Source organism: Phyllostomus discolor, chromosome X (assembly GCF_004126475.2).
Source record: "Phyllostomus discolor isolate MPI-MPIP mPhyDis1 chromosome X, mPhyDis1.pri.v3, whole genome shotgun sequence".
Classification (NCBI taxonomy): Eukaryota; Metazoa; Chordata; class Mammalia; order Chiroptera; family Phyllostomidae; genus Phyllostomus; species Phyllostomus discolor.
This window is the reverse complement of record NC_050198.1, coordinates 59,794,975-59,821,932: the sequence shown is the minus strand read 5'-3', so window position 1 is coordinate 59,821,932 and position 26,958 is coordinate 59,794,975. Positions and strand designations below refer to the sequence as shown.

Below are 26,958 nucleotides of genomic sequence, written 5' to 3'. Positions count from 1 at the left end.
ATGAGGTTAAGTCAGTACAGCACATAGAAAGGGAGTGCTCTTTTCTGATGAATAGGTTCACCAGCCATCAGCTGGTATAGAAGCAAGAGTCAACAAAAAAAATTCAACTTATGTAGCAACAAATGCATTCCCAACACAAAACAGTCCAGTTTAGACAGGGAGACCACCACAGGAAAGCATCCTTCATGATGCTTTATCCACAGCTGGCAAATGAAATGAGCCCTTTACCACAGGAATAAGTGAGGGATTAATTTACAATGCACATTGCCTGTAGACTTCAAAACCAAGAAGTTACTCAAAGCTCTGTGGGACATAAACTAAGGGGAGGGTGGTAATGGGAGGGAAGTGGGGAGGGGTAGAAGGGGGGGCTGGATTGGGAGTAAAAAGGAGAAAACTGTAGTTGAACAATGATTAAAATAAAATTTAAAAAAAGAAAAAAAGAAAAAAAAAACTCTGTGGGAATCCCACCCAGGCCAATAAGAGCATGATCCTCGATTTAGCAAGTCTAACTTTCACACCATGATGTGGTGATTGGTTAAGGCTGGATCTTCTATAGCACCCACTGCAGTCTTTGAATGAGAACACAAGAGTGTCTTCATGAGACAGGCTTTGGGTAGATTCAGTCCCACTCTGTTCAAGGCGGACATTTAAGAGGACAGGGTGTCCAGAAGAACCTGTCTCTTTCTGTTCATGATAAAGAGAAACATGAATGAGAGCAGCATTTGGTGACCCAGCAATTTCCCTGCTGAGACTGTCTTTTTAGGCAAACCCATCAACAGTTTCAAAACCTGAACCTCGGCACATCCACTTCCCTCTGATATCAAAGGAAACCTCAGGTCTAAATGCACTTGGCAAGCATGTTATTAATAATTGTCATGCTTATTAACAAATTTAATTCGATGTGCTGCAGAAATCAGTTGCAGCAATGTGATGCAGTTTCCTGGCACAATTCATTGATGAACATCTTAATCTGACACTGATTTTCCATACTGGTATCCACATTATCCAGGGCACATAAAGCCTCCTTAATTGTGGGGTTGGGAGTGGGGATCATGTTTCCAACAATGGAGACACTGACCAAATGACGATTGATATTGTGGCTAAATGAAAAACTAGCATCCTTGGGCTGAACAAAACACGTTTCCTTGAATGAAAGGACACTTGAAAAAATCAAGAGCACAACTGAAAATTTTAAAGCTTTTAGCACTCCAAGTATTTTTGTGTTCATATGGGAATGGATGCTGTCTTTTTGGGTGCGTTCGATTCGCCTTGACCCCACCTATAGGTCTGTGCTCGGTTCCACCAGGTGCAGTCCAATCCCCATCCTCATTCCAGGGCCAAGCCATAGTTGTGAAATCAAACCACATCTCAGGCTCCTCCTCATCCAGCTCTTGGTCATCTTCCCATTCCTCTTCCTTCTCCTCCCATTTCTCTCTGTCATCTCTTCCTAAGGTTAGTTTGTAAACACAGTAGCAGGCACCAGCCCCAATCATCAGTCCTGCTGTCATCCAACCCACTTCCTGAGCCCGTCCCATGTTCAAGTCTGTGCCAGCCTTGTGACAGGACAAGAGAGGGCCTTTTCCCACCTGAAGGAAGAGGAATCTTAGGGCCAGCAACTGTAATTGTGGAAAGTAGTGGTCTTCAGCCTCTCCCAGGCTCCTGTATTTCTCTTGTAATGAATCTATGGGTAAAAAAAATATATAGTATTAGGGCTTTGGGCTGTGCCTGACCAAACAGAGTGGAGTTTGAGTTCTGATTGAGAGAGGTGGGTTATTAGGAAACTATTTCTCTCTCTCTCCTTCTCCCCCCCCCCTCCCCCCGTGTGTGTGTGTGTGTGTGTGTGTGTGTGAGAGAGAGAGAGAGAGAGAGAGAGAGAGAGAGAGAGAGAGAGAGAGAGAGAGAGAGATCCTCTCTCTATCCTCAGGATCCACATTTCTCTTACAGGTCCCAGAGAAAAGGGTAGGAGTTGGGGTTGTGCTATGATAGCTAGGAGGATGACATGGAGAAGCTAACCCTCAGGTAATCTCCTCCTACACCACATCGCTACCCCCAAAGATTCACAGGCAGTTTCTCCCACCAGTCTCTACCAAAGCCAGGTAAATTCTTCTTTCCTTGTCTTCTGTTGTCGGTGCTCCTTCCACAGTGATTGATGGACAGTTTGGCAGAAGGGCAGATGGAAAGGCAGTGAAGAACTGAAAGTGCAGTGCATGGATCAGCACTTAAAACGCAGGTCCCAATACTCACTTTTCAGAATTTTCAGCTTTTGATTTGAAAAGATTTCTCACATCTCTGGGCTTTCCTTATCCGGGCTTCCCCTACCTCTCTTCTACCCGCCCTCTTGTTCTCCCCCATTTCCACAGCATAGGCTGCCACACCCCTTTCCATGCACCGAATTGGGAGGAAGCGTGGAGAAAGAAGGGGCCGGGAGAGGGCGACTGGGACTGGCCTGCAGGAATCCCAACCCTCTCTCCTGCGCCAATTCCACCCAGGATCCAGGGCTCATCCCACCGCCACGTTGACGTGCAGAGTTCCAAGACAGTTTGCTTCTCCCCTCGCCTCGACTTTTGCAGTGACCTATGGGCCAACAGACTTACAAACCTGCAGACAGACTGGGGACGGAGGAGACAGAGTGCTTGGTGGACTGAGCAGGGCTCGGGATAAGAGTGCCCTGATTGTGGACATTTTCTTTCCTCGCCGTCTCAGTAACCACCATTCACTCCCCTCACCACCCTGCCGGAAGCCTGACAGTTCTCTACTAAAATGGGTACAGGGATTGGCGAGGGTGGAGCTGGTATTTATAAAGGCAGTGAGAAAGGGATACAGCCCCAATCGGTCAGAACCTGGATCAGTGGCGCTCTTGGCGCTCTCCCACTCTCACCTCTCTCCAAGCAGAGCTCACACACACGCCCACCTACCTGCACAGTCCGAGGCTAGCTTCCTCCTTTCAGAATCCTGCAGAATAATAGAGGGTTGGTATCCAGACAGAGGTGACAACAGGAGTTCAGCTATAGGCAGCTCTTGGTCACGTGACAAACCACGTCACCAGTGAGTTCTGGTCCCCAATTTCCCCTCCTTTAAGCAGTGAGTCAGGCACCAGCGAGCCCCTTGCCGCCACCCATCGCACTGGTCCCCGTCACTCTTCCTCTACAACAAAAGCAGAGACCAGAAGTTGTCATGGCTTTCTAGTGTTTGAATTTGGCTTTCTCTAATTACAAGAAGGAGCAGCATCTTTTCTTGGATCTGCCATTTACTTACATTTCTTGGATAAATGTCTTACCCTTTCCTTGGCTCTGAATCTCCTGCGCCCCTCTCTTAATTTTCACCTCTCCCCACATACAGTCACTGCACCAAAATTGTGGGGCAGGTGGTTAGAAAAGAAAGCCCAAGTAGTAGTGAAGTTTTTATTAATCTTTTTGATACATTTATGTTCTTTTTTTCCTTCAGTTTTTATAGACTCAAGCTACAGTACTGTAATCAGAAAAGCAATACAGCTATACCACTTGGAAAAAAAGAAATTAAGTACCTATATGTATATCTATACTTATAAAGATTTCCCAGTTAATAGGGAGGCCACATTGATTTGGTTAATTTGTACTGCATTAAAAATATTTTCTTTTGACTGCACAGGAAATAGCAGCTTTCAAACATCATATTAAAATTTAAAAGCATGCCCTTAAAAATAAAATTAGTGTGCTTGCGTTATGATTTATAAATTGGTGGATAACATGAATCTATAGTGAGGTAGTCAGTGTTTTAAATATGACCATTTTAAATAAGTGCACAGCTATCCCTTTCTTTTTCCTGGCTGAACTCATAGTATTAGGTGTCAGACTACTGAGATCTTCATAGAAGACTGCTGGATGGCTTTCCTTCTGGCTTCAAAGGACACACTATATGCAGACTCCAAATTAAAATGAATCATATATCTTCAGATTCGCCTTAAAAATTAGTAACTCCACAGGTCAGCCTACTCTTCTTTCAAAGTTCTTTATTTAAAATCTATTCTGAAGTTGTATGATGTAATCCATATATCATCCAGAAATTAGAGAATTCCCTGTTATCCCTTTGATAAAGTGAGACTCAATGATGGACTTTTCATTTGATTAGGACCTTGGTCCAAAATCTCTAGTATCTGCTATTCATGTGCTATGTCATCCTAGCAGTGGTTACTGTTGTGAATCTTCCAGTGGAGATAGTGGTGAGGGTCCGTGGGTGTCTGTAAATCACTGCAACATCCCTGAGATCTATGTCCTTTTTCCCTCACAAAAAGCACAGTGCACAGGATCCCAAGAGTTTATCAGGAGAATGAGGCCTTTTCATTTCCTGACTTCTGTTAAAATTTCACTGAACCACCCCTACAAGCCCCTCAGAATAATCCCAGAACTCCGGGACAAAGTATGCAGACATTAGCCCCCAGACATTCAGCTGTCACTGCTAGGGAGTCATACTCTAAATATAGACCCTTCAGGCAGCCTCATTCTTAGAATATTGAAATATGACACCCCACTAGGAAGCTCCCCAGTGAGATGCCCTGTGAGGGAAGTCTCTTTCAGGAGGTGAGCCAGAGAGCCTTGAGTGCCTTGCTGGTGAATGAGTACTCAGAAGTTAAGAACATGTGACAACTTTCTGATTTTCCTCAAACTTTTGTAATCCAAACTTACCCACCAATCATACTCCCTCTCTCTAAACCCCTACCTCATTTATTTTGCTACCTTTGCCTTATAATGTTATTTTTCTAGCCCTTTAAACAAAATTTGAAAATTCAACTGTCAATTTTTTGCCTGCTAGGTACTTATATAAATAGCTTTTTATTTTTTGAATATACACATGAGAAAGAACAAAGGACTATGTAAAGCTTAACAAAACTTCAAAAAAAATTTCACTCACCTTTTCTTCCCAGTATAAAATAACTCTATCCTTTGGTATATTTTCAAATTGTTCCGGTATCTAACTCCTGACCACCATTTTCCCAGGCTGTCAGACCTTCCCTGTTTGAATCCACTCCTTCTCTAAAACTTCCTAAACCCCATGGAAATTACCATTTAACTTCTCTCACATTTTTTTTGTCATTTTCATCTACAATTCTTAACAAGAAACCTTGAGACTAGTGTTTAAATTCTACTTGGCTCTCCATTCTACATTCATCAGCAAATATTTAAGGGCATGTTATTTGCCCAACCATTTCAAAAGTGAAAAAGTAAAATCCTTAAGCAGTTCCTCAGAACATTCCTGAGCCTGCAAAAGACTATGGGAAGCCACTGTCAAAAGGCTTAAATCAGTATGTCATCATATGTGACCTGTAACCTATAAAGTTTCTGAAAACAAACAAACAAACAAAAGATAGGCAGATGGTAACACTATAGGAATTGTCAAGGGCGAGGAAAAGAAATTATAGAAGATTTTTGTTATCTTAAAAAGCTATATTGCTTTTTATATTTTGTTATTTATATTTGTATTGTGTATTAGTTGATTTTGTTTGGTTGCAAACAACAGAAACCAAACCTGGGGAACAGGTTTTGTTAAACAACAAAAGGATGTTGAAGACCAAGATCACCTCTGTGGGGTCTAGGCAGGAGGAATTGATAGACTCTTTAGGGTGCCATGATTCCACTTATTTTCAATTTTATCAAGATTTATAGTTTTAGTAAGAGAGTATTTAAGATTTAAGATTTAATTAAGAGAGTATTGAATTGATCTGTATTGGGTACAATAACCACTCTTTTGCTGTGGAAAAGTCTGGATATGTAAAGTATAAAGTACACTTTCTTTCTTTTCCAAGAGAGAAATTTAAACTGTTTCAGATGTTGTTGATTTGCAGGAGCCTTTTAATAACTTTGGATATTAACCCATTGACCAACTGTGACTAAGGTCCTAGGGTTCTATTGGCCACAGCATGTCTTTAATTTTCACATTAACTGAACATTAAAGAGGTACAATTCTAAAATGTTGATGCAAAAGCTTCTAAGGCAAAGCTACCTGGCTTCCCTGACAGGATTCCACAGACTTGCATCTACAGTTCAGGGTTTTGTCCTCATTGTTTCATGATCAACCCCCAATTTTGTCTGTATTCTCAGAATAGATGCTCTGTCAAAGAAAGATGTCCATTCATAGAAAGTTATATATAAATCTAGGTCTGAAAGCCCAAACCATGGATCTCTGCCTTCTCCTCCTATAATTAGGTCATAAGGGAAGCTTTTTCAACAGGAGTTACACCTGAATAATTTACCCTAAGAAATACATCTGTCAGGAGGTTTCTGTCAGTTTTACCAGCCCTTTATTTTCCTGTAGTCAAGCTACAACTTGGGAAACCATATCTCAGGAAGTTGCTTGGTGAGCCTGCAATAAGAACAAGGAATTAGTTCACCTTAAGAGGTAGCTTTCCACCCTGGCTGGTGTGGCTCAGTGGACTGAGTGCCAGCTTGCAAACCAAAGGATTGCCAGTTGGATTCCTGGTCAGGGTACATGCCTGGGTTGTAGGCCAGGTCCCCAGTAGGGGATGCATGAGAGGCAACCACACATTGATGTTTCTCTTCCTCTCTCCTTTCCCCTGTGTCTAAAAATAAATTAATTAAATCTTTTTTTTTTAAGAAATAGCTTTCTGCTAAGGAAGCTTGAAGTACTCTTTCCAAGAAAAGCTAAACATTCCAGTCATCTTAGCAAAGACTCCCTCTCCTTCAGACAGTGGGAACTACCATTTTCTCCCGACTCTCCTTTTCATATACTCTATGCTTAAATAAGCACCTTCACTGCATACGATCTTTCCCTAAACACAGAATCATATAGTTGTTTTGGTTTCTCTTTACTAAATTTCAGTCATTTTCTAGTACTGCCTCCCAGAAATTGTGTTTATGTGAATTTCCCTGGAGTTTTGCCTGTTCCAAAACTTCCCAGTCTCTTGATTTACTTTCACATTTTCCAAGGATTTGAAAAGTTACACTGAGATAGTAACCTTATACTGAACTATTAGGGAATACTCTACTGCAGACCCCATGTTCTGATGTTATTTTATTACTTCCCTCACTATCAAAAAATGATCATTGCTGACAGGTGAATCATTGAGTTTATCAAACCAGTTGGTGAAATGTTTTCCCAGTAATTGCTAGATGCTAGTTCAGCCAATTTTCTCTTGGTCTCAGTGTTCCTCTAAAACATTTTTGCATTGAAAGATAATATTCTTTATTTGTACCCAAATATATTTTGTGATGTTCTTTGTATCCACTAACTTTGTCGGTTGTTCACGCCTGTTCATCTGACAGATAACCACTACATAGTTGTGGTTTCTACTCAAGTTTTTTGTGTTATTGGCTTCTGAGGGTCCCATGCTTCTTTCTGGTTAACTGATGCAAGTAGAAGACTGTAGCTCTCCTGTTTAGAAGTCTGGGCTAGTCAGAAGAGTTATACATTCTCAGACACACTGATTAGCTCATTCAGGGCTGTGTTATCTCTTAGGCCCTAGAAGACATTAAGATTGCTTTGAGTGGCATGTACAACACTCCCAACAAGTGGAAAAATATGGGGCTCTTGGATGCCATCCACCCAATATCAGCCCCCAAACTCCCACTCTTTTTTATTCTCAAATGAGAGCTTTAAAGTAGCCTTTCTCATGAAAAGAATGCAGGCTGGGGTTGGGAGAGGGGAGAACAAAAAATATTAAGAAAGTAAAAAACACTCTCACTCCAGGTCTCCTTTTTTGATTTTTTTTTTCTTCGTTTTAGATCTGGGACTAGATTTCAGAGGAAATGGTAGACATTAATAGCTTGGAGGAGGCGAGGTGGAAGGAGAGGTCGCTGTCCCAGGAGCCTAGAGAAGGAAAAAGCAAATTTTTCAAAAAGTACAAGTGGCCAGTAGCCCTAAGGGAAGATGCCATCCGTTTCTAGTAATCGGAGGAAGACAAACTCAACTACTCCGAGATGGGATTAGCAAAGAAGAAAGAGTAGCGAGGCCTGGTAAGGGGGAGGAAATGAAGGGGGGCGGGTCCTCTTCTGCGGCAACGCTGGTGGGAGGGGAAATTGAGGACCAGACTTTGTGGATGACGTAGCTATCACGTGACCAAGAGCTGACGTGTGCAGAAGTCCCTCTTGTTCTGGTCGTTGTTCCGTCTGAGTACCAGCTCCCCACTGCCCTGCGGGATAGCGGGCTTGTTACAGAGGCAAGAACGAAAGGGAGCAGGAAATTGTCCCGGATCCTGGAAGGTCAGTGCCTGGGAGGTTCCGTAAAGTGTGGGTGGTCCACGGCGTAGGGCGGAGACCATCGCAGGTCCTGAGACACCTCTGTCGGCTCTCCCACTCGCCCCCGGCTTTCCAGGACGTCTGTCCCGCCTGCAGCCCCTGTCGATGCTGCAAAATGGTGTGCAGGGAGGTATTTGGGGAGCAGGCCAGAGATCAGAAGGTGGGAATCTGCTAGGAGCCGAAACCGTAATCCGGAAAGGGAGCTGTGGCCTTGGTATTAGCTCTCAGTTCTCCAGAATAGTGCCAACTGGGAAAGGTTGGGCATGGGCGGGGGAGGTGGGGGTGCAACGTGATGTGTCAGCAGAATCCTGAGAAGGATAACAGGGGTAGGAAAGCTTTGACAACCGGGCCTCAGAATTGGGAAAATATTTCATGTTCTGGGGCCTTGGTCCGTCCACCAAATACTCGGTAGCGGCTGTTTCCTTTTTCTAATTGTGACCGTATCTTCCTGACTATGGCTCTGTGTTTAGTGGGTCTGAGCCTCTCCCAGGTTTCCAGTCTTTACGTAGTTTGTGGCACTACGCCAGGCAAGTAAAGAGGAAGGAAAATAACCCTGATTGGTGAAGGTCGATTTGAGGGTAAGACCATTTGGGTACCCTAAGAGGGGCGGTGGTGGGGGTAGAGAGAAACCAAAGATGTCAATAATCTAGGTTAGTCTGAGTCTATGTTGCATTCTTGGGGCTGTGGTGAAATGGCATGCGGTGTGTGTGTGTGTGTGTGTGTGCGCGCGCGTGCAGTGGGATGGGCTGGGGGAGAATGACAGAAGGGAAACCTATCAGATAGTTTGGTTATAATCCTCCTCTCTCAACAGTACTTAGTTCTCATGTTTTCGATCTGTCATCCAGCAGGTCTGCTGTAGCAGGTGGCACCACTTGAAGCAAGGGAGGAAGTTTCCTCAGATCAGTAGAGGTCGGTGTGGCTGTGGGGGCAGACTGTAATGGGGGAGGGTTTGGAAATCTGCCTAGCTCCCCAAATCTTACCTTTTTTCCCTAACATCCCTCCTATTTCAGGCTAGGGAAGGGGCAGGCATGTGCATGTTTTGGATGGCATAGAGAAGTTTAAACAAATCTGACAATCTGGATAGTGAATCAGGAAAGCAAGGAATGAACAGTCAATCCTTCAAGCCCTCAGTTCTCACTGTCTCTCTGTATGTCACAAGGGTTATTGGGTGTGGCACAACTCCAGGGGAGGGAAGAAGGGGCAGACTGCCTGTCTGGAGGAGGTTAGTGCAAAGGTGCTACTCCCTAGGCACATCCAAGGTTGGCATGCTGAGGACCCAGGAGACTCTATGGGTTCCATTGCCTTTATCTAGACTTGGGGAGGGTAGGGTTGGGGACAGTAGGTGGAGGGTGAAATGAGGAGGAGGATGGAGAGAGTTTATTAAAAACTACATTTCTTACCAAGTACTCATTTACTACCTCCTGTCCCTCTGTATAACTCCTTGCATGGGTCAACACAAAGAGAAGAGAAACTCAAATCCCATTTTCTTCCTCCACCTCTAGGTTCACCTCCAGTATCACGCATTGTGGCCTTGAAGTGGCTGAAGACAATATCCTTCTACAGGCCAGCACCCAGGCCCACAGTTTTCCCCAAGACTGAGTGACTACTCTGTTCCTTGGTCCCTACTATTGTCAGGGACGATTGCATGGGCTACACCAGGAAAGTAGGCTGGGTGACTGCAGGACTGGTGATCGGGGCTGGTGCCTGCTATTGCATTTATAGACTGGCCTGGGGAAGAAAACAGAACAAAGAGAAAATGGCTGAGGGTGGGCCTGGGGATGTAGATGATGTTGGGGACTGCCCTGGGGCCAGGTACAATGACTGGTCTGATGATGATGATGATGACAACAGTGAGAACAAGAGTATAGTATGGTACCCACCTTGGGCCCGGATTGGGACTGAGGCTGGGACCAGAGCTAGGGCCAGGGCAAGGGCAAGGGCTACCCGCGCTCGACGAGCTGTTCAGAAACGGGCTTCCCCCAACTCAGATGATACTATTTTGTCCCCTCAAGAGCTGCAAAAAGTTCTTTGCTTGGTTGAGATGTCAGAAAAGCCTTATATTCTTGAAGCAGCTTTAATTGCTCTAGGCAACAATGCTGCTTATGCATTTAACAGAGATATTATTCGTGATCTAGGTGGTCTCCCAATTGTTGCAAAGATTCTTAATACTCGGGATCCCATCGTTAAGGAAAAGGCTTTAATTGTCCTGAATAACCTGAGTGTGAATGCTGAAAATCAGCGCAGGCTTAAGATATACATGAATCAAGTGTGTGATGACACAATCACTTCTCGCTTGAATTCATCTGTGCAGCTGGCTGGACTAAGATTACTTACGAATATGACTGTTACTAATGAGTATCAGCACATGCTTGCTAATTCCATTTCGGACTTTTTTCGTTTATTTTCGGCAGGAAATGAAGAAACCAAATTTCAGGTTTTGAAACTCCTTTTGAATTTGGCTGAAAATCCAGCCATGACTAGAGAACTTCTCAGGGCCCAAGTACCATCTTCACTGGGTCCCCTCTTTAATAACAAGGAGAACAAAGAGATTATTCTGAAACTTCTGGTCATATTTGAGAATATAAATGACAATTTTAAATGGGAAGAAAATGAACCTACTCAGAATCATTTCAATGAAGGTTCACTTTTTTTCTTTTTAAAAGAATTTCAGGTATGTGCTGATAAGATTCTGGGGATAGAAAGTCACCATGATTTTTTGGTGAAAGTAAAAGTTGGAAAATTCATAGCTAAACTGGCTGAGCATATGTTCCCAAACAGCCAGGAATAACTTCTTGATTTTGTAGTTTAAAAGCAGCACACCTTGTAAACTGTTCCTTTTCTCCATCTTGTTGATATGGTAAAGGAATCCTTCCAGCTACCAATTTTGAGTAATGAATATCATATTGTATCATAAATGCTGATATTTATCTGAGTTGGTTAAGTCTAAGCTGGGTGAATGAATGTCACTACATGTTCTGAAAACATGTTTGTTGTTTTTTATCTCACTGCCTCCATTGAAATATTTTTACTATTTCTTCTGAATAAGTGACAGTGAACCAATTCATCCTAAGTAAGCTCCCTCCTGTCATTTGCATTGACTTCATTTGTGTATCATCAATAAAATTGTGTGTTAATGCTAGAAAGAAAAGAAAAGAAAGAAGAAATAAACTATGTTTGCCCTTTTGTTTATAACCTAGTTGGAAAGATACGAAACATAGAAACAAAATAACTGAGAATATCTGGAGAGTATACCCATTGTCAAATATGCATTCTCAGAGCACAGAGGAAACAACGGCTTCTGTAGGATATAATAGCTACAGATTCATGGAGGAAGCAGCCATTTAAATTAAAAGGAGTCCTGAATGGGGTAGGTAGTTATGGTATTCCATGAGTTGAGAGTGAGGGGGAATGGGTGTCAGAAAGGCATGGAGGCAGGAACTCTTCCTATGACAGTGAGAAAATTAGTCTGCTTAGAGTGGAGCATGCAGGGAATGAAAGTAAGTAAATTTAGAAAGGTATGTGAAGCCAGTTGGTGGAGAGTTGTTTGAACGTTATTCCACTAAACACAAAAACCACTAAAGATTTTTAAAAATATTTTATTTATTTATTTTTAGAGAGGGAAGGGAGGGAGAAAGAGAGAGAAAGAGAAACATCAATGTGTGGTTGCTGGGGGTCGTGGCCTGCAACCCAGGCATGTGCCCTGACTGGGAATCGAACCTGCGATGCTTTGGTCCGCAGCCCGAGCTCAATCCACTGAGCTATGCCAGCCAGGGCCCACTAAATATTTTTTGACTAGAAAGAATAATTGGAATTCACATAAAAGTCTCTCCCTCACCTACTGTGCGGTATCCACAAAGGTGTCACAAAATGGACCCTTTCAAAATTGTGGTGGGAATGAATTTACATTGGGACTAAGTTTGTGGAGGACCACTTGGTAATACATATTATAAGCCTTAAAATATGTGAACCCTTTATCCTAAGAAAATAGTTGAAAAATTGATCAAAGACTGCATGTACAGGACTGTACATCCCAGCACTATCTAAAATAGTAAAAATTGGAACAAGTGTCTAGTACATTGCATTGGTTAAATAAATTTAGGAATTTTCATATGGTATATGATAAATGTGTTGATTTAAATCCATATTGCCAGGAAAAGATATTCATCATGCATTGTTAAGTGAGAAAGGCAGGTTAGATAGTGATATTCAGAGTAAAATTTCATTCTTTTAGAATAATAAAACATGTTTAAGTAGACATTAAAAATTCTGAATTATAGACACCCAAATAGTAACTGTGGTTATCTTTGGGTGGAAGGATAATGAGTGTTCTTTTACATTTTTACTTTTAAATTATCAATATGTTCTTATTTATCTAAAATGAATATTGAATTTTTTGGAAATTTTTGAAAAAGAAAAGTGTTGGGAATGAAGTAGGTAATTAGAGCATATACTAAATGGAAAAAATATTTAGATTAAAAATGAGATGGTTTGAAGTTTTGTTTCTGAAATGATAGATAAGTGGTGAGGGTGAGGCTCGTCAGGAGGATTAAATGAAGTAATACATGCAAAATACTTAGAATCTTTTGGCACATAACAGTTAATTAAGAAAAGCAAGCACCATTAATTTCCTAGAGTGCACAGGTCATAGTTGTTCTTTTTTTTTTTTTTGGTTGATCTTTGTTTTGCTGGGGGCATTTTACCATGTGTCAGTGTCATTTAAAAAATAACAATAAAGGTAACACTTATTAAGTGACTATTGTGTAGAGTTCTGTCATTCCTGCAAGGCAACTGTTAAAATAATTTATCAAAGGACTAGTTCTTATTTTTTATTTCTAAGGACTCAAAGTGTTTTCTCAAACATGATTTCACCAGCTCACACAATATACTCCTAGTCAGTTCAGAGATATGCTGCTTTATATGTGAGACCAGGAAAGAGTAAAAATCTTTGTCTAGTTATGATCTGGTGTAAAACCCAGGCTTCTATATACTTACCCTAATGTTCTCTATAGTAGACAAAAACCCAGGGATTCATTGGCTTAAAGGTGTTGGGCATGGTGAACCTACCAAATTATGCACATGTGGGGACTCATTTGACACCAGTGTTAAGGGTGGGGTGAGGGAACTAACATTTTTCTTGTTCTAATTAGGAGAAAAAGATTTGGGAGGAGAAGGCTAATCCATTTAAAATTGAGTTTGAGGTACTTATGCCAAATCCATATGGAGGCACCCTATTATCATTTGAATGCATTGATCAGATGCTCAGAGGAGAAGACAAATAAAAGATTTAGTAGCCACCAGAGGATGAATGATAATTGACCTGGGAGTGGATGTGATTCCCAGAGAGAAGGTGCAGAGTTAAGAGTGGAGGGCTGCAAAGAGAACGATGTAAGGGATTGTGGCAGCTGGGGAGAGAAGCATAGAATTGAAACTGAGTGTATATACTTCCAGACACTTTTACTATCCATATACCTATAGACTCAATATACAAAATTGGACAACACTGCAGATAAATTTTCAGAGCCTGATTTAAAGTTTTTTCCATTTTTCTCCTAAATGATATTCATTGGAGATACTAGAGACAATGAGAACAAACTTGTCCCTTTGCCCAAATTTGTAGTTTGGTGATCTATGAAATATTTACATTAAGCCATGTTGAACTTGAGTGCTGAATGTCTTTCATGCCCGGGGTGAAAATGAGGTTAACTTTGAGCAATAAAAAGCCACCATGAGGCAGGGGCACAGGCCTGAGCAGTGGTCCCTGTGCTCTTGTAAGTCCTTTGTCTCCTCTACTCCCTTCCCATTCTTCCCTCTCCCTCTCTTGCAAGTCTATCTATTTCCTCCTTCTGGGAGATAATTGGCAGTAGTCTCTCTGTGCTTCTGTCATTTGGAGTGAGTATTTAATTCCCATGATACCAGATCATGCATCAGCAGGCATTTAACATAGAATAATAATGGTGGTTGCTGTGGTAATATGGTGACCCTGGGTGTGACTGAGTGTCAAGAGTTTTTGGAACCCTGTTGAACAGACTGAGAAGGAATTACCCTTAGTGTATCACAGCCCTATGTGCCCTGCATGTACTTCGATGTTTCATGCCTGCTATTATTTAGAACCAAATCTCCCAGACTTTGGGAAGTGTTATGTGAGACACATGTGTGACTGTCTGGCTTAGCCAGGCCACAAGGTCAGTCAAATCAAATGATGATGTCTCCATGTTTTCACATGGGGAGTTGGCACTCAATCATTTTGGGAAGGGCACAGTTCTAGGCTTGTGGCCATGATTGTGGTGGCAGCTCAGGAGAACAGGGAGGAGGTAGTGACTTCTCTTTATTTTTAATTTTTTGAAAAGATTGTATTTATTTATTTTTAGAGAGAAAGGAAGGGAACGAGAAAGAGAGGAAGAGAAACATCAATGTGCGGTTGCCTCCCATGTGCCCCTCCCCCCGCCCACACTGGGGACCCAGCCAGCAACCCAGGCATATGCCCTGACTGGGAATTGAAATGACCACCCTTTGGTTCACAGGTGGGCAATCAATCCACTGAGCCACATGAGCCAGGGCATGACTTCTCTTTAGAGAGGATGGCAGCTCCTGGGAAACTGAGGAAATTAGAAACTCAGAGGTTTCTAATATCTTGCTATTTGGGTTTTGTTCCCATGTCATGATTTTAGAAATGTATGTTCTATTTCAGTCAAAAGTGTTCAAAGTCAATTTTGCAAAGATGGAATACAGTTCTATTATAAATTGCTGCCCCAAACATATTTCATGGCTTAGGAAACTAGTTTTCTTTTATTAATTCATATTTTACTTGCCTTTAAAAACACATTCCAAATGTTAGTATAGTAAATTGATGTGGTTCAGGCAAATTTTGTGTATGTGCCTCTGGGTAATTTATCTGCTTATGTCCCCCTGAGAATGGCTTATGATTATTTTCAATGCTATCTCTTCATACTCATTTTAAGTCACATCCCAGGCTGAAGGTTTCTTCTGGATTCCCTGTTTAAACTATGTTTCTGCCTCATCTTTACACCAGAACTATCTTGCTGCTGTCCAGGGGTGCAGAACTAGGATATTGGCCTCTGCTCTGCCCTTCCCTGAGGGTGTGGTATTAATCAGAATAATGGATATTTACTTTCAGAGTGGCATGCCTCCACACTTGACCCTCTCCATTGGGTTTCAGTCCTTGTGTTAAGCGCTGGGCAATGTTGTGTTTGGGGATAGGGATTGGGGAAGGGAATTGGAAGGAGAGGAAAAGAAGTTTTATTAGAAGAGTAACTGCCCTGACAGGTTCGTGTACTTATAATTCAATCCACCATTGATAGTGAGCTAAGTATACCTCTCTGGCCCTGTTGACCATTTACATTTTAAAAAGTGAAAGTGTAGATGTAGTAAAAGCATCTTTGGGCATAAAGCCTGTGTTTATTGAGGATTTCTAGGTCCACAGAAGACATAACATGCTATCAAATGGGGTGGAATTTATTTTTGAAATTAAAAAACAGAATGATAATTTATGTTATTATAGGAAACATAATTACCATGTAGACCAAAGTGCTAATATTGGCTGCTCAGAACATTTTCTTCAAATCAGCCTACATCAGAAACAAAATTATCATCAGAAGATTGTTTATTTAGTGCTTGGGAAATCAGGTCAAGCTGACTTTGCTAGTTGTTAGTGCCATCAAAGTAGGAGAGCCTAGTGTAACTATGCCATAGGAATTGGCTAGTAGCTGAAATAGAATGCTTGTACTCAAGAGCTTGAGCACATTTCTGTCTGAACACAATTATACATTTGTATGCCTAGGATCCCCTTTGCCAAAGTCAGAGCATAAGTGGATGGTTGTTTTATGACTATTAAGTTGTATTATCAATTACCCTTCATACAGAGTTTGGGAGATGTATACTTTTATAACAGCAGAAATCTCTAGTATTTGTAATGCATTCTCATCTGCCTGTTGATTAGTCTTTCTTTTTCTGGATTTTTTTTGGTTTTATGAGTAATGATAACTTGTTACTAAAATTTTTCAAATCCAAGCAAAATGAATTGTCACCTCTTTATCTTTCCTTTTTCACTTCAGTCTTCTCTTTTCTAAAATTTGATTTAGCTTATGCTCATGCTAATTTTTGTCTTTCTTTCAATAAGCTATAACAAAAATCTAGACATAATGAAATGGATCCATAAAACAACTCTTAATTTTTACTTCTATCATTTAAAATGAATAAAGTGGATTCTCTTTGATATTAGAAAAGAGAAGGCAAGACAAATGAAATAAATAATATTTATAGTATTTTATAAATCTATAAGGCAAGACAAATGAAATAAATAATATTTATAGTATTTTATAAATCTTCAATCCATTCAAAGTGACTTGGAGAATGATTCTTTATAATCAGTTATCATATAACCTCATCAGTTATCACCCCTTGTTAACCTGGCCCATGTAATCTGTAGCCAAAATTGGAAGTATTAAAATTACACCATGTCACTTATGGGAGTTCAATAAATTCTGGTTGATTTTTTTTTTTTGTATAAAGGTTAAAACCTTTATGTTATAATTGTCATATCTTATGAATGCCACACATATATATATATATATAGTTACATTTGTTTAGGTGGATGTGGTTATATTTGGGGAGTTATTAAGGTATTAGTAACACCATGGAATTGCTTTTCACTTATTTTAAAACTATTGATAGAAATCCCAGATATATTTTTATCAACTTAGAAAGGAGATAAATTGTTGTCTGAGGAGGAAGGCTATATTTTAGCCTGTGCATTGGTGGACAGGATTACACATCCAACTGAGCATAGTATGAGATGGGTTTGGGAGTTACCAGCACTCTGTGAGGTTATTTTTCACAATGAACTCTATTTTATTTTAATATTTATTATGTTTCCTTAAACTATAAAAGTAAATCATGCCTACTTAAAATTAAAACATAAACATATAAATTAAAGCATAAAACTGCCCTCAGCTTACCCATCCATACAGTTACTATTATCAGTGTAATATGTTCTATGTATATGCAAACATAAATGATATACATATGCACATTTTTATCAGAAAATAAACTCAGAGTCCTTGTATGATTATGGTTCTGTTTTACAACTTTATTTCACTTAAATATATCATGTGTACCTTTCCATGCACATCTTACCTCATTTAACTTTACTCATTGTGTTTTTGTGATATGACTATCTAAAAATGTAGATAGTCATGTCACTCACTCTTTCTATTTAGGTTTTCTACGTTTTAGGTCATGCTGAGGCAGCCTTTTCCTAACCCAGCGTTTTAAGATAATTTTGTGCAAGCTTTCAAAAATCTGTCTCTACTTTCTCTCTCTCATTCTTCTGATATATACTTTATGTGTGTTATGAAGTACAGATGTAATTTTAACTTCTTTTACCCATACATTGAATAAAGCATTTTTTCCTCCAGTTTTGCCAGAAATTTGCATACATTATTAGTCATAAGATATTTACAAAATGTTATTCTTCTCTACAAATGGAAACATTGCTCTTTGATGCTATCTTTGAGGTATGATGCACTGAGGATTGTTGGTGAAGTCCTGTATCACAGAACCAGTTTTATTTAAGGTGGAGTTAACAGTATTGGGTCATGATACTAGTAATTCATTGAGCTATGTGTCTATTATGAAGACATTTAAAACATCAAAGGATAGCCCTGACCAGTGTGGCTCAGTGGGTTGAGCATCATCCCACAAAGTGAAAGGTTGCCGGTTTGATTTCTGGTCAGAGCTAATGCCTGAGTTGCAGGCCAGGTCCCTGGTTGGGGGGCATACGAGAAGCAACTGATTGATGTTTCTCTCACATGTCAATGTTTCTCTCCCTTTCTTCCTCCTGCTCTTCCCTTCTAAGAATAAATAAATAAAATCTTAAAAAAAACACTGAAAGGATAAATATAATGCAATTTGGGCTATAAAAATGTCACAATTTGTGCTCAAAGCAATCTTAAAGATGTTCTGGGACATATGACAATGAATGAGCTAATCAGTGTATTAGAGAATTTGAAAGTCTGCTAGCTAATTCAGTCTTCCAAGCAGAAGAGTTAATACATATTTTAATGTGTGACTTGGAACCAAAGTTAAGAAAGTGATCTTTTTGACACATGGGATGAACCGTCAGTTCTAGAAGGCTGGAGCACTATAAGACATTTTTGTGGACACTTACAAAATAAAGTAATATCATTATCAAAAGACCGAAGGAGGTATAGATTTAAAATTTTAAAACATAGGTACAAGTAGAGAATATAATGGAAAATATGAAATAAATATCAGCAGAATATTGAAACTGGGACAATTGCTTGAGATAGCAATTGATGAAAACATTCTGTAGATGACTGTGATAGATGATACTCCTTTCACCAGTAATATATGTCCTTTTAAGCATAATACTACTACTAATAATAATTATGATGATGATGATGTTAACACATACTCTCTACAGTGCAATACTCCCTAAAACTCTCTCCAATACAGGAAAGCTATTAATTTTGTGTGTGTGTTTGTCTTATGTCACCACCTCTTCTAATTTACTTATTGATTTTGTGATTTTAAATAGTCCTTTGTGTTTTAGACAAATACAGTCATATCAATTATAAATAGAAGTTAGTTTTAAATTTCCCTAATATTACTCTAATTATTTATTTTCCCATCTCATTGCAATAGCTTTAATCTCCAAAAATACTGTTGAATGAAAATGGAGATTGTGGGTAATCTTGACTTGTTCCTGGTTTTAGTGTAAGTGACTTTGCCAGTTTATTGTTGGAATGGGGATTGTTGTTGATTATTGGTAAAAGGCCCTTTCGATATTTAAGTCATTCTTTTTTATTCCAATTAGTATCCATTTGAAATAACTTCTGATTATTTTTGTAATGGCTTTTCAATATCTATTGACAGAAATGTACTTTTTCTTTAGTTTTTTTCAAGAAATCAATTATATTGATAGAATTCCTTATTTTGATGTCTTTATCTTTGTGGATCAACCCGTACTAGGTCATGGTATAGCTTTTTCTTGTCAAACTTCTAGATTCTAGGTTCGATTTGCTTATATGTTTTATAATTTATTAACATTTAATTTTGAGTTTTATACTTATTATTCATATTTTTAGTTACCTTTTATGTTCAATCTTTAACTGGTTTTGGCCTTAGGTTTGCTAGCTTTATAAAATTCAATACTGAACTTTCAATTTGTTTTTCTCTTTTCCAGCAAAGTTTAAATAACATTAGTATTATCTTTTCTTTAAAGGTTACATAAGACTAAACTGCAAAACCATTTGATCCTGGTTCCTTTAAAAAAATTTTTAGAGTGCATTTATTATAGCTGGGAACAATAAAACAAAAAAAGGGCTTAGGATAGAAGAAGCAATAGGAGAAAGCCTAAGCAGGGCTGCTTTGGCTTTCTATAAACATTATAGGAAAGAAGTGAGCCATAATATGGTGTGTGGACTCATTGAGAAGTAAATGTCACAGCGACACAAGTGAGCCAAGGTAGAGTGGCATTTAGCTCACTGAAAAGTCAGAGAAAAGGAGGCCTTGGAGACAGGTTCAGGGGATTAGCTCAGGAAAAGTGGCCACTGCCTGCTGATTCCCTGATAGCAAGTCTTGTGAAGACTCTTGGAGTTTAGGAGAAAGAGAGCAAAAGTACACACCCTAGAAAAGAAGGGGCATGGGCGTGTTCCAAAGAAATCATGTCCTGCTTCTTTTTTTTAGTGGTAGATCTATAATCACATTTCCAATCTTAACTCTAGTAATTTGTTCAAAATTTTTTTAAATAATATTTTATTGATTATGCTATTACAGTTGTCCTGATTTTATCCCCTTCCACCCAGCATCCCCATTCCCTCAGGAAATTTGCCCAACATTGTTCATGTCCATGGGTCATGCATATAAGTTCTTTGGCTTCTCCATTTCCTATACTGTACTTTACATCCCCAGGGATATTCTGTAACTACCTATTTGTACTTGATCCCCTTACCTCTTCACCCATTCTCCCCCTCCCTCTCCCATCTGCTGACCATCTGGTAACTACCTTCTTTTGTCTTACTGCTTTTAAGAGTATCTCTTTTGTAAATTGTGCTGCTATGAACGCTGGAGTGCATAGGTTCTTTTGAATTAGTGTTTCAGAATTCTTAGGGTATAATTCCAGCAGTGGAAATGCGGGGTCAAAAGACAGTTTCATTTTTAGTTTTTTGAGGAAATTACATATTATTTTCCATAGTGGCTACACCAGTCTGCATTCCCACCAACAGTGTACTAGGGTTCCTTTTTCTCCACAACTTTGCCATCACTTGTTTATTGATTTGTTCATGATGGCCATTCTGACCAGTATGAAGTGGTATCTTATTGTGGTTTTAATTTGCATCTCCCTGATGGCTTGTGATGCTGAGCGTCCTTTTATATGTCTCTTGACCCTCTGTATGTCTTCCTTAGAGAAGTGTTTGTTCAATCCTTTGCCCATTTTATAATTGGGTTGTTTGTCTTTCTGAACTGGAGTCATGTGAGTTCTTTATATATTTTGGAGATCAAACACTTGTCTGAGATATCATGGGCAAAGATATTTTCCCATATGGTTGGTTCCCCTTTCATTTTGCTGATATTTTCTTTACCCATGCACAAAATTTTTACTTTGAAGAAGTCCCACTTATTTATTCTTTTATTTATGTCCCTTTCTCTAGGTGACATATTAGTGCAAATATTGCTACATGGAATATCTGAGATTTTCCTACCTATATTCTCCACTAAGAATTTTATGATATCACAACTTATATTTAAATCTTTTATCCATCTGGAGTTCATTTTGGTGTATGGTGTACATTGGTGGTTGAGTAAGCCAGGTGGTAAAAGACAAATACCATATGATTTTACCTATAAGTGTAACTTAATCAACAAAACAAAGAAATAAGTAAAATATAACCAGAGGCATTGAAATAAAGAACAAACTGATAGTAGCCAGAAGGAAGGGGGAAAAGATATGGGGCAAAAGAAGGGAAAGGGTCATCAAGGAACATGTATAAAGGACCCATGGACAAAATGAAATGGGGGAAGGATGGAGAGTGGGAGGTGGGGTGGGTGGAGCAGGAGAAAGTGGTGGTGGGAAAATGGAGACAACTGTATTCAAACAACAATCAAAAAAGATAAAAAAAGAATCTTTATCTTTAACCTTTGGCATTTTCATTATGATGTGTCTTGGAGTTGGTATCTTTGTAACCATCATAATTGGGACTCTGTGCTTTCTGGACTTGTATGTCTACTTCCTTCACCAAATTAGGGAAGTTTTCTTTCACTATACTTTCAGGTTGATTTCCAATTTCTTGCTCTTTCTCTTCCCTTTCTTGTACTTCTATGATGTGAATGTTGGACCTATTGAAGTTGTCCCAGAGGCTGTTTATACTATCCTCATTTTTTTGCATTCTTTTTTCTTCTTATTGTTCTGCGTGGGTGTTTTTTGGTTCCTTATGTTCCAAATCATTGATTTGATTCTCGGTTTCATCCAATCTACCATTGTTTCCCTGTAAATTGTTCTTTATTTCAATTAGTGTATCTTCTGTGTCTGACAGGGTTTTTTTTTTTTTTTTTTTATGCTATTGAGGTCCTCCCTAAGTTCTTCGAACATCCTTATAAACAGTGTTTTGAACTCTGCATCTGATAGATTCCTTATCTCCATTTCATTTAGCTCTTTTTCTGGAGTTTTGATCTGTTCTTTCATTTGGGCCATTTCATTTCTTTGTCTCCTCACTTTGGCAGCCTCCCTGTGTCTGTTTCTGTGTATTAGGTAGAGCTTCTTTGACTCTGTGTCTTGGTAGTGTTGTCTAATGTAGCAAGTGTACTGTAGGGTCCAGTGTCAAAGCCTTCCCTATCATGCAAGCTAGGTACTTGAAGTGTACCCTTTGTGTGGGCTGAGTATACCCTCCTCTTGTAGTTGAGCTTCAGTTGCTGTTGGCAGATCAATGGGAGGGATTTATCCAGCCAGTCAGCTGCAAGGACTGGCTGTGACCACTGTCCACCAACATCCACTGTCCATGGAAGGTCAGCGGTTCCAGGGAAGAGTGGTGATGCTTCGATGTGGTTGGTAGCTGCCCACTGTGTGCAGTGGTTCTAGGGTTTCCCAGGTTGTGCAGGCCAGATCAGCCCCAACCTGTGTATTTTCCCAGGGTACCTTGCCTGAGTCTTAAAGCAAGATAGGTGCTATTTGTGCTGGGTTTGGAGATTCCCAAGCTGTGAATCTAATCCGGCTGCTGCTAGGGCCCACTGAAGCCAGCTATTGCTTGTTTGATAGGATTTAGGAGCCAAGATCAGCCATTCTTATGGAACAGCAGCTTGAGTGGGCCCACAAATAGGGTGGGGCAGAGCCTCTGATGATCTTTAAGGCAGGTCAAACAGTGTTAACCAGGTTGATGGAGTCTCAGATATGGTACCAGCTTACCAGCTGTGTGGGGGACAGGTTTAGCAAAGGGACAATGGCCTCTTCTCACCTTGGTGCCAGACACTTCAGTTTCTCCCTGTATACCATGGATGCCTTTCAAGCTGCAACCCTGGTGCTGGAGCTCAAAGGGAGTTAGTGTGAGTAGGTGAGACCACGTGTGAGTTCTTTAAGAGGAACTGCTTGGGGCTCCAGCTTTCTCTTCCACTGACTCAATCCCTGATGGTTTTTGTAGCCAGAAGTTGTGGGAACTTATCTTCCTGGGTCTGGAATCCTGGGCTGGGAGGAGTTGGTGTGGGTCTAGTACTCCTCACTCCCAAGATATCCCTCCTGAATGTTTATCCATGTGGGTGTGGTACCAGCCTGTTCTGTGTCTTCCTCTTTTCTACTAGTCTGGACAGACATGGTATCTTCAATTCCGTAGTTGTCCAACTTACACTGAGCTCAATTTTTAACATTCCTGGGTGATGGCTGTTCTATATTTTAGTTGTAATTTTGATGTTACTATGAGAAGAGGTGAGCCATGTCTGCCAACACTGCCATCTTGGCCAGAAGTCCAGTCAGATTTTTCTATTTTTTGAGTTAATATTGGTAACTTTAATTCCACTAGGAAATCATCCATTACCTTTAGAATTCAATATTTGATGTTATAAATTTTTATGTAAAATTATAATTATTTTATCATTTCTATTTATGTGGTTAAAACCTTTATTACCCATAATTTGTACATTTTTTCTTCCCCTGGATTTTTACTTAGCTGTACTCATGAAGAGTCTGTTTATTTTACTGAACTATTCAAAGAACCAACTTTTTATTGATACTTCTACAATTGTTTTTCTTGGTCATTATTTTTAACTTTAACTTTACTAATTTCTTCTATCTTTGAATTTGTTCTGTTGTACTTTTCTAATTCTTCAAGAAAGGTGCCATTTCCTTTATTTATGGTCTTTTCGAATAATAATGGTAATTAAGACCATTTATTTTTCTCTGTGTACTGCCTTAGCCATGCCTTATAGGTTTGATATGGTGTATCCTTCTTTCTTTTGCATTTATTATAGCTTGTAATTTTATTTTAAATTTCCTTTTGATCCAGGGTTTATTTTGGTGAACAGTGCTATATTATCATGCAGTTACCTTTTCTGGTCCTCTTTCATTACTTATTTGTAATTTTATTTTGTTACCATTGGAAGATGTACCTATCAATTTTCTCCTTTTTTAAAAGATTTTTTGTTTATTAGAGAGAGGGGAAGGGAGGGAGAAGAAAGGGAGAGAATCATTAATATGTGGTTGCCTCTCATGCGTTCCCCCACTGGGGACCTCACCCACAACCCAGGTACATGCCCTGACTGAGAATCAAACCAGGAACCCCTTGCTTCACAGTCTGGTGCTCAATCCACTGAGCCACACCAGCCAGGGAAATTCTCTCCTTTTTTGACTGTATTTCCTCTTTCATTTAATTTGAGTTTTTAAATTTGAAAGCCATGCTTTTGAATTTCAGAAATTATTTTTCCTGCTTCAATTATATTTCATTTAGTGTGGTTACTACTTATTTTGCTAAATATCATATCTGACTTTTTCAGTAGTTCTATTTTAGTAGGAAATATTTAAATTTTGAAGTACATAGACAATAGTGTGAATAGTCACCTGAGACACAGGTCAGCAAGTGCTCTAAGACCTGGACCCCTGGTGGCTGGCTCCTAGGTGATAGATTGATTATATATGGGAAACATCATTAATCATGGTAACTAATGGATTTGGGATATGGACTCTACTGATTAGTTGGGGCCAGGATATGGAGTAGTTGATCATCGTATCAGGTCCTGATGTCAGCCATGGCATTTTCCTGTCTGGTTTCATGAGGGTGTAGTAAAGATATTATCATTAGTTTGACTGAAACTCTGTTCTCTTAATCAACTGACCTGTGGATTTTTCTTAAGACAGTTTGATGCTGATCAGTACCTGATATTCTAAGGGCTTAATGATTAAGAGTGGATATGCAGTATGTCCTGGTACTATTAGACTGAATGAAGAAAGCTCGTTTGAATTAAGGAAAAAGTCATATTAAGGAAATGATTTTTCTTTTGAGATTTATCTTTGAATGTCTTATCTCCTTGTGTTGGAGTTTACCTCTGCTAGGCAACACACATTTCACTAGTTCCAAATTACTTTTATGTTAGTTCATGTCCTTTGGGTTCTCTAACATGTAAGAGCTGTGGACTCAGCCCCACACCTATGAGTGGATCTGGCCTGAGTTCTGATTGTTCTACCCACCTCATATAAAAGACAAAAACTTTTTGTTATATACCTTTGCTGTGAGAAATGGTTTTGTGCACTGCTGTGCTTCAATGGGGGTCTTAATTTAGAAAGGAGTTCAATACCAGCTTTCCATCATCCATTTCCTAGAGGCTGGTAAGCCAGGACAAGTGGAATAAGGACACAGGGATGATATTTAAATGGCTAAGCAGTTTGTAGCCATCTAGTAAATTGCAAAATCCTATCTTCCCTAACCTAGGATACTTCAGGAGTAAATGGTTTATATTTCTCCTCCTCAACCAAAAGATAAAAATAGCTTAAATCACCCTACTCAGAGAGAGATAGCAGAAATCCAATCGGTGTCATTTGCCAACAACACCCAAGGACAGAGGAAGTTAAGGGACTTAATTTCATTTTGGTGCAACAGCATAAAGCTCATGAATATTCTATTGAGATCCTCTCCTAAGACATCCCCTAGGCAGAAGCATAAAATGGAGTAAAAATAGCCTATTAATGAATGATGTTGGAGAACTGTACAGATACATGCAATAAAATGAAACTCGACCACCAACTTACACCATATACAAAAATAAAGTCAAGATGGATAAAAGACTTAAATATAAGTTGCAACAGCATAGAAGTGCTAGATGAGAACATAGGCAGGAAAATCTCAGATATTCCACTCAACAATATTTTCACCGATCTCTCTCCTACAGCAAGGGACATAAAGGAAAGAATAAACAAATGAAACTTCATCAAAATAAAAGTTTCTGCATGGGTAAAGAAAACACCAGCAAAATGAAAAGGGAGCCAACCATATGGGAAAATATATCTGCCCATGATATTTCAGACAAGTGTTTGATCTCCAAAGTATATAAGGAACTCACATGACTCCAGTTCAGAAAGACAAACAACCCAATTATAAAATGGGCAAAGGGCTTGAACAAACACTTCTCCAAGGAAGACATACAGAGGGTCCAGAGACATATGAAAGGATGCTCAACACCACTGGCCATCAGAGAGATGCAAATTAAAACTGCAATGAACTACCACCTCATACTGATCAGAATGGCCATCATTAACAAATCAACAAACACAACTACTGGTGAGAATGTGGAGAAAAGGGAACCCTAGTGCACTGTTGGTAGCGTTACAGAACAGACCCAGGAGTGGGGGCAAATGATATAATATTATCTAAGGGAGCCACCCTTGTGCTCTGGGGGGTCCCCCTGCATACTAGGTTTGCCTTGCCTGCCACCAGGGAAAGACATCTCTCAATGCCAGAGATTGGTGAAAAGGAAAGGAATTTTTTATTTAAAAAGTTATACAGACTTAGAGTAATGACTTAATGTCTTCATTAAAATTACTAAAGTCCTTTAGAATACCCACAAATGCATAGTCCTTCCTTCTCCCCTTTGCCCAGTCCAGGGTACTGTATCTCAGGAATAGAAGTAGAAGTCCATGGTTCAGGCAGTCCCTCAGTTCTGGCACCATAAACTGTGTCACCGCTGTGATCTCCAGTTAATCCAAACCATGTGGCACCTTCTCATGGCCCACCAGCAAGAATCCTTTCACCTCTTTTCATCCAGGCAAATCTCTCCTGCTTCCTAAGCCATGTGGCAAAAAGGTAGCACTCTAAAGCTGCATGGTCCCAACTTTTGCCAAAGCCATATGGTCCCAAAAAGCCCAGCATGGCTGCCCCACCTGGGTTTAAATCCCAGCTCCAATCTTCCTCTGCAGCACCATTTCCGACTCCTCCTACAATCAGTTACACCTGCCAGCATTCCCATATTTTTCCAGCTTTACTGGGCTGCCATAGTAAGTCCGGGCAGGTGTGTCCCCATGGTGCGGAGCCAATCATCTCCAAGCTCTCACACAGGTGCTATAACCAGGGGGAGTTGCCTCCCAGTTGCATCATGGGTTGAAGTCACTCCCAACCCCCGGCTCAAAGCATAGTCACAGCTATTTAACATATCTATGAAACCAGTTAAAGGTTATAGATATGTTAAATGAGTGTTCTAAAGGTTATCTACAAAACTG

General features: G+C 39.8%; 2 protein-coding genes across 9 annotated transcripts; one reads left to right on the top strand and one right to left on the bottom strand.

Moving 5' to 3' along the window:
• Nucleotides 1-453: 453 nt before the first annotated feature.
• ARMCX6 (armadillo repeat containing X-linked 6) lies at nt 454-3,032 on the bottom strand. The gene is given in 5 exon segments (XM_028522998.2): nt 454-841; nt 844-1,136; nt 1,138-1,683; nt 2,084-2,192; nt 2,916-3,032. Coding segments are annotated over 3 exon segments (885 nt in total). The 5' UTR covers nt 1,536-1,683; nt 2,084-2,192; nt 2,916-3,032; the 3' UTR covers nt 454-647.
• Nucleotides 3,033-8,039: 5,007 nt separating this feature from the next.
• On the top strand, nt 8,040-11,376 carry ARMCX3 (armadillo repeat containing X-linked 3). Of its 8 annotated transcripts, none has more exons than XM_036017179.1 (5): nt 8,041-8,192; nt 8,699-8,806; nt 9,077-9,137; nt 9,380-9,450; nt 9,731-11,376. In XM_036017179.1, exon 5 carries the CDS (start codon nt 9,874-9,876, stop codon nt 11,014-11,016), a length of 1,143 nt encoding a protein of 380 aa, XP_035873072.1. In that variant the 5' UTR covers nt 8,041-8,192; nt 8,699-8,806; nt 9,077-9,137; nt 9,380-9,450; nt 9,731-9,873; the 3' UTR covers nt 11,017-11,376. The 8 variants fall into 8 exon arrangements, with proteins under 8 accessions (XP_028378266.1, XP_028378264.1, XP_028378265.1 ...); XM_036017176.1 differs by having other exon boundaries at nt 9,074-9,137; XM_036017180.1 differs by lacking the exon at nt 8,041-8,192 and adding an exon at nt 8,200-8,346.
• Nucleotides 11,377-26,958: the final 15,582 nt, after the last annotated feature.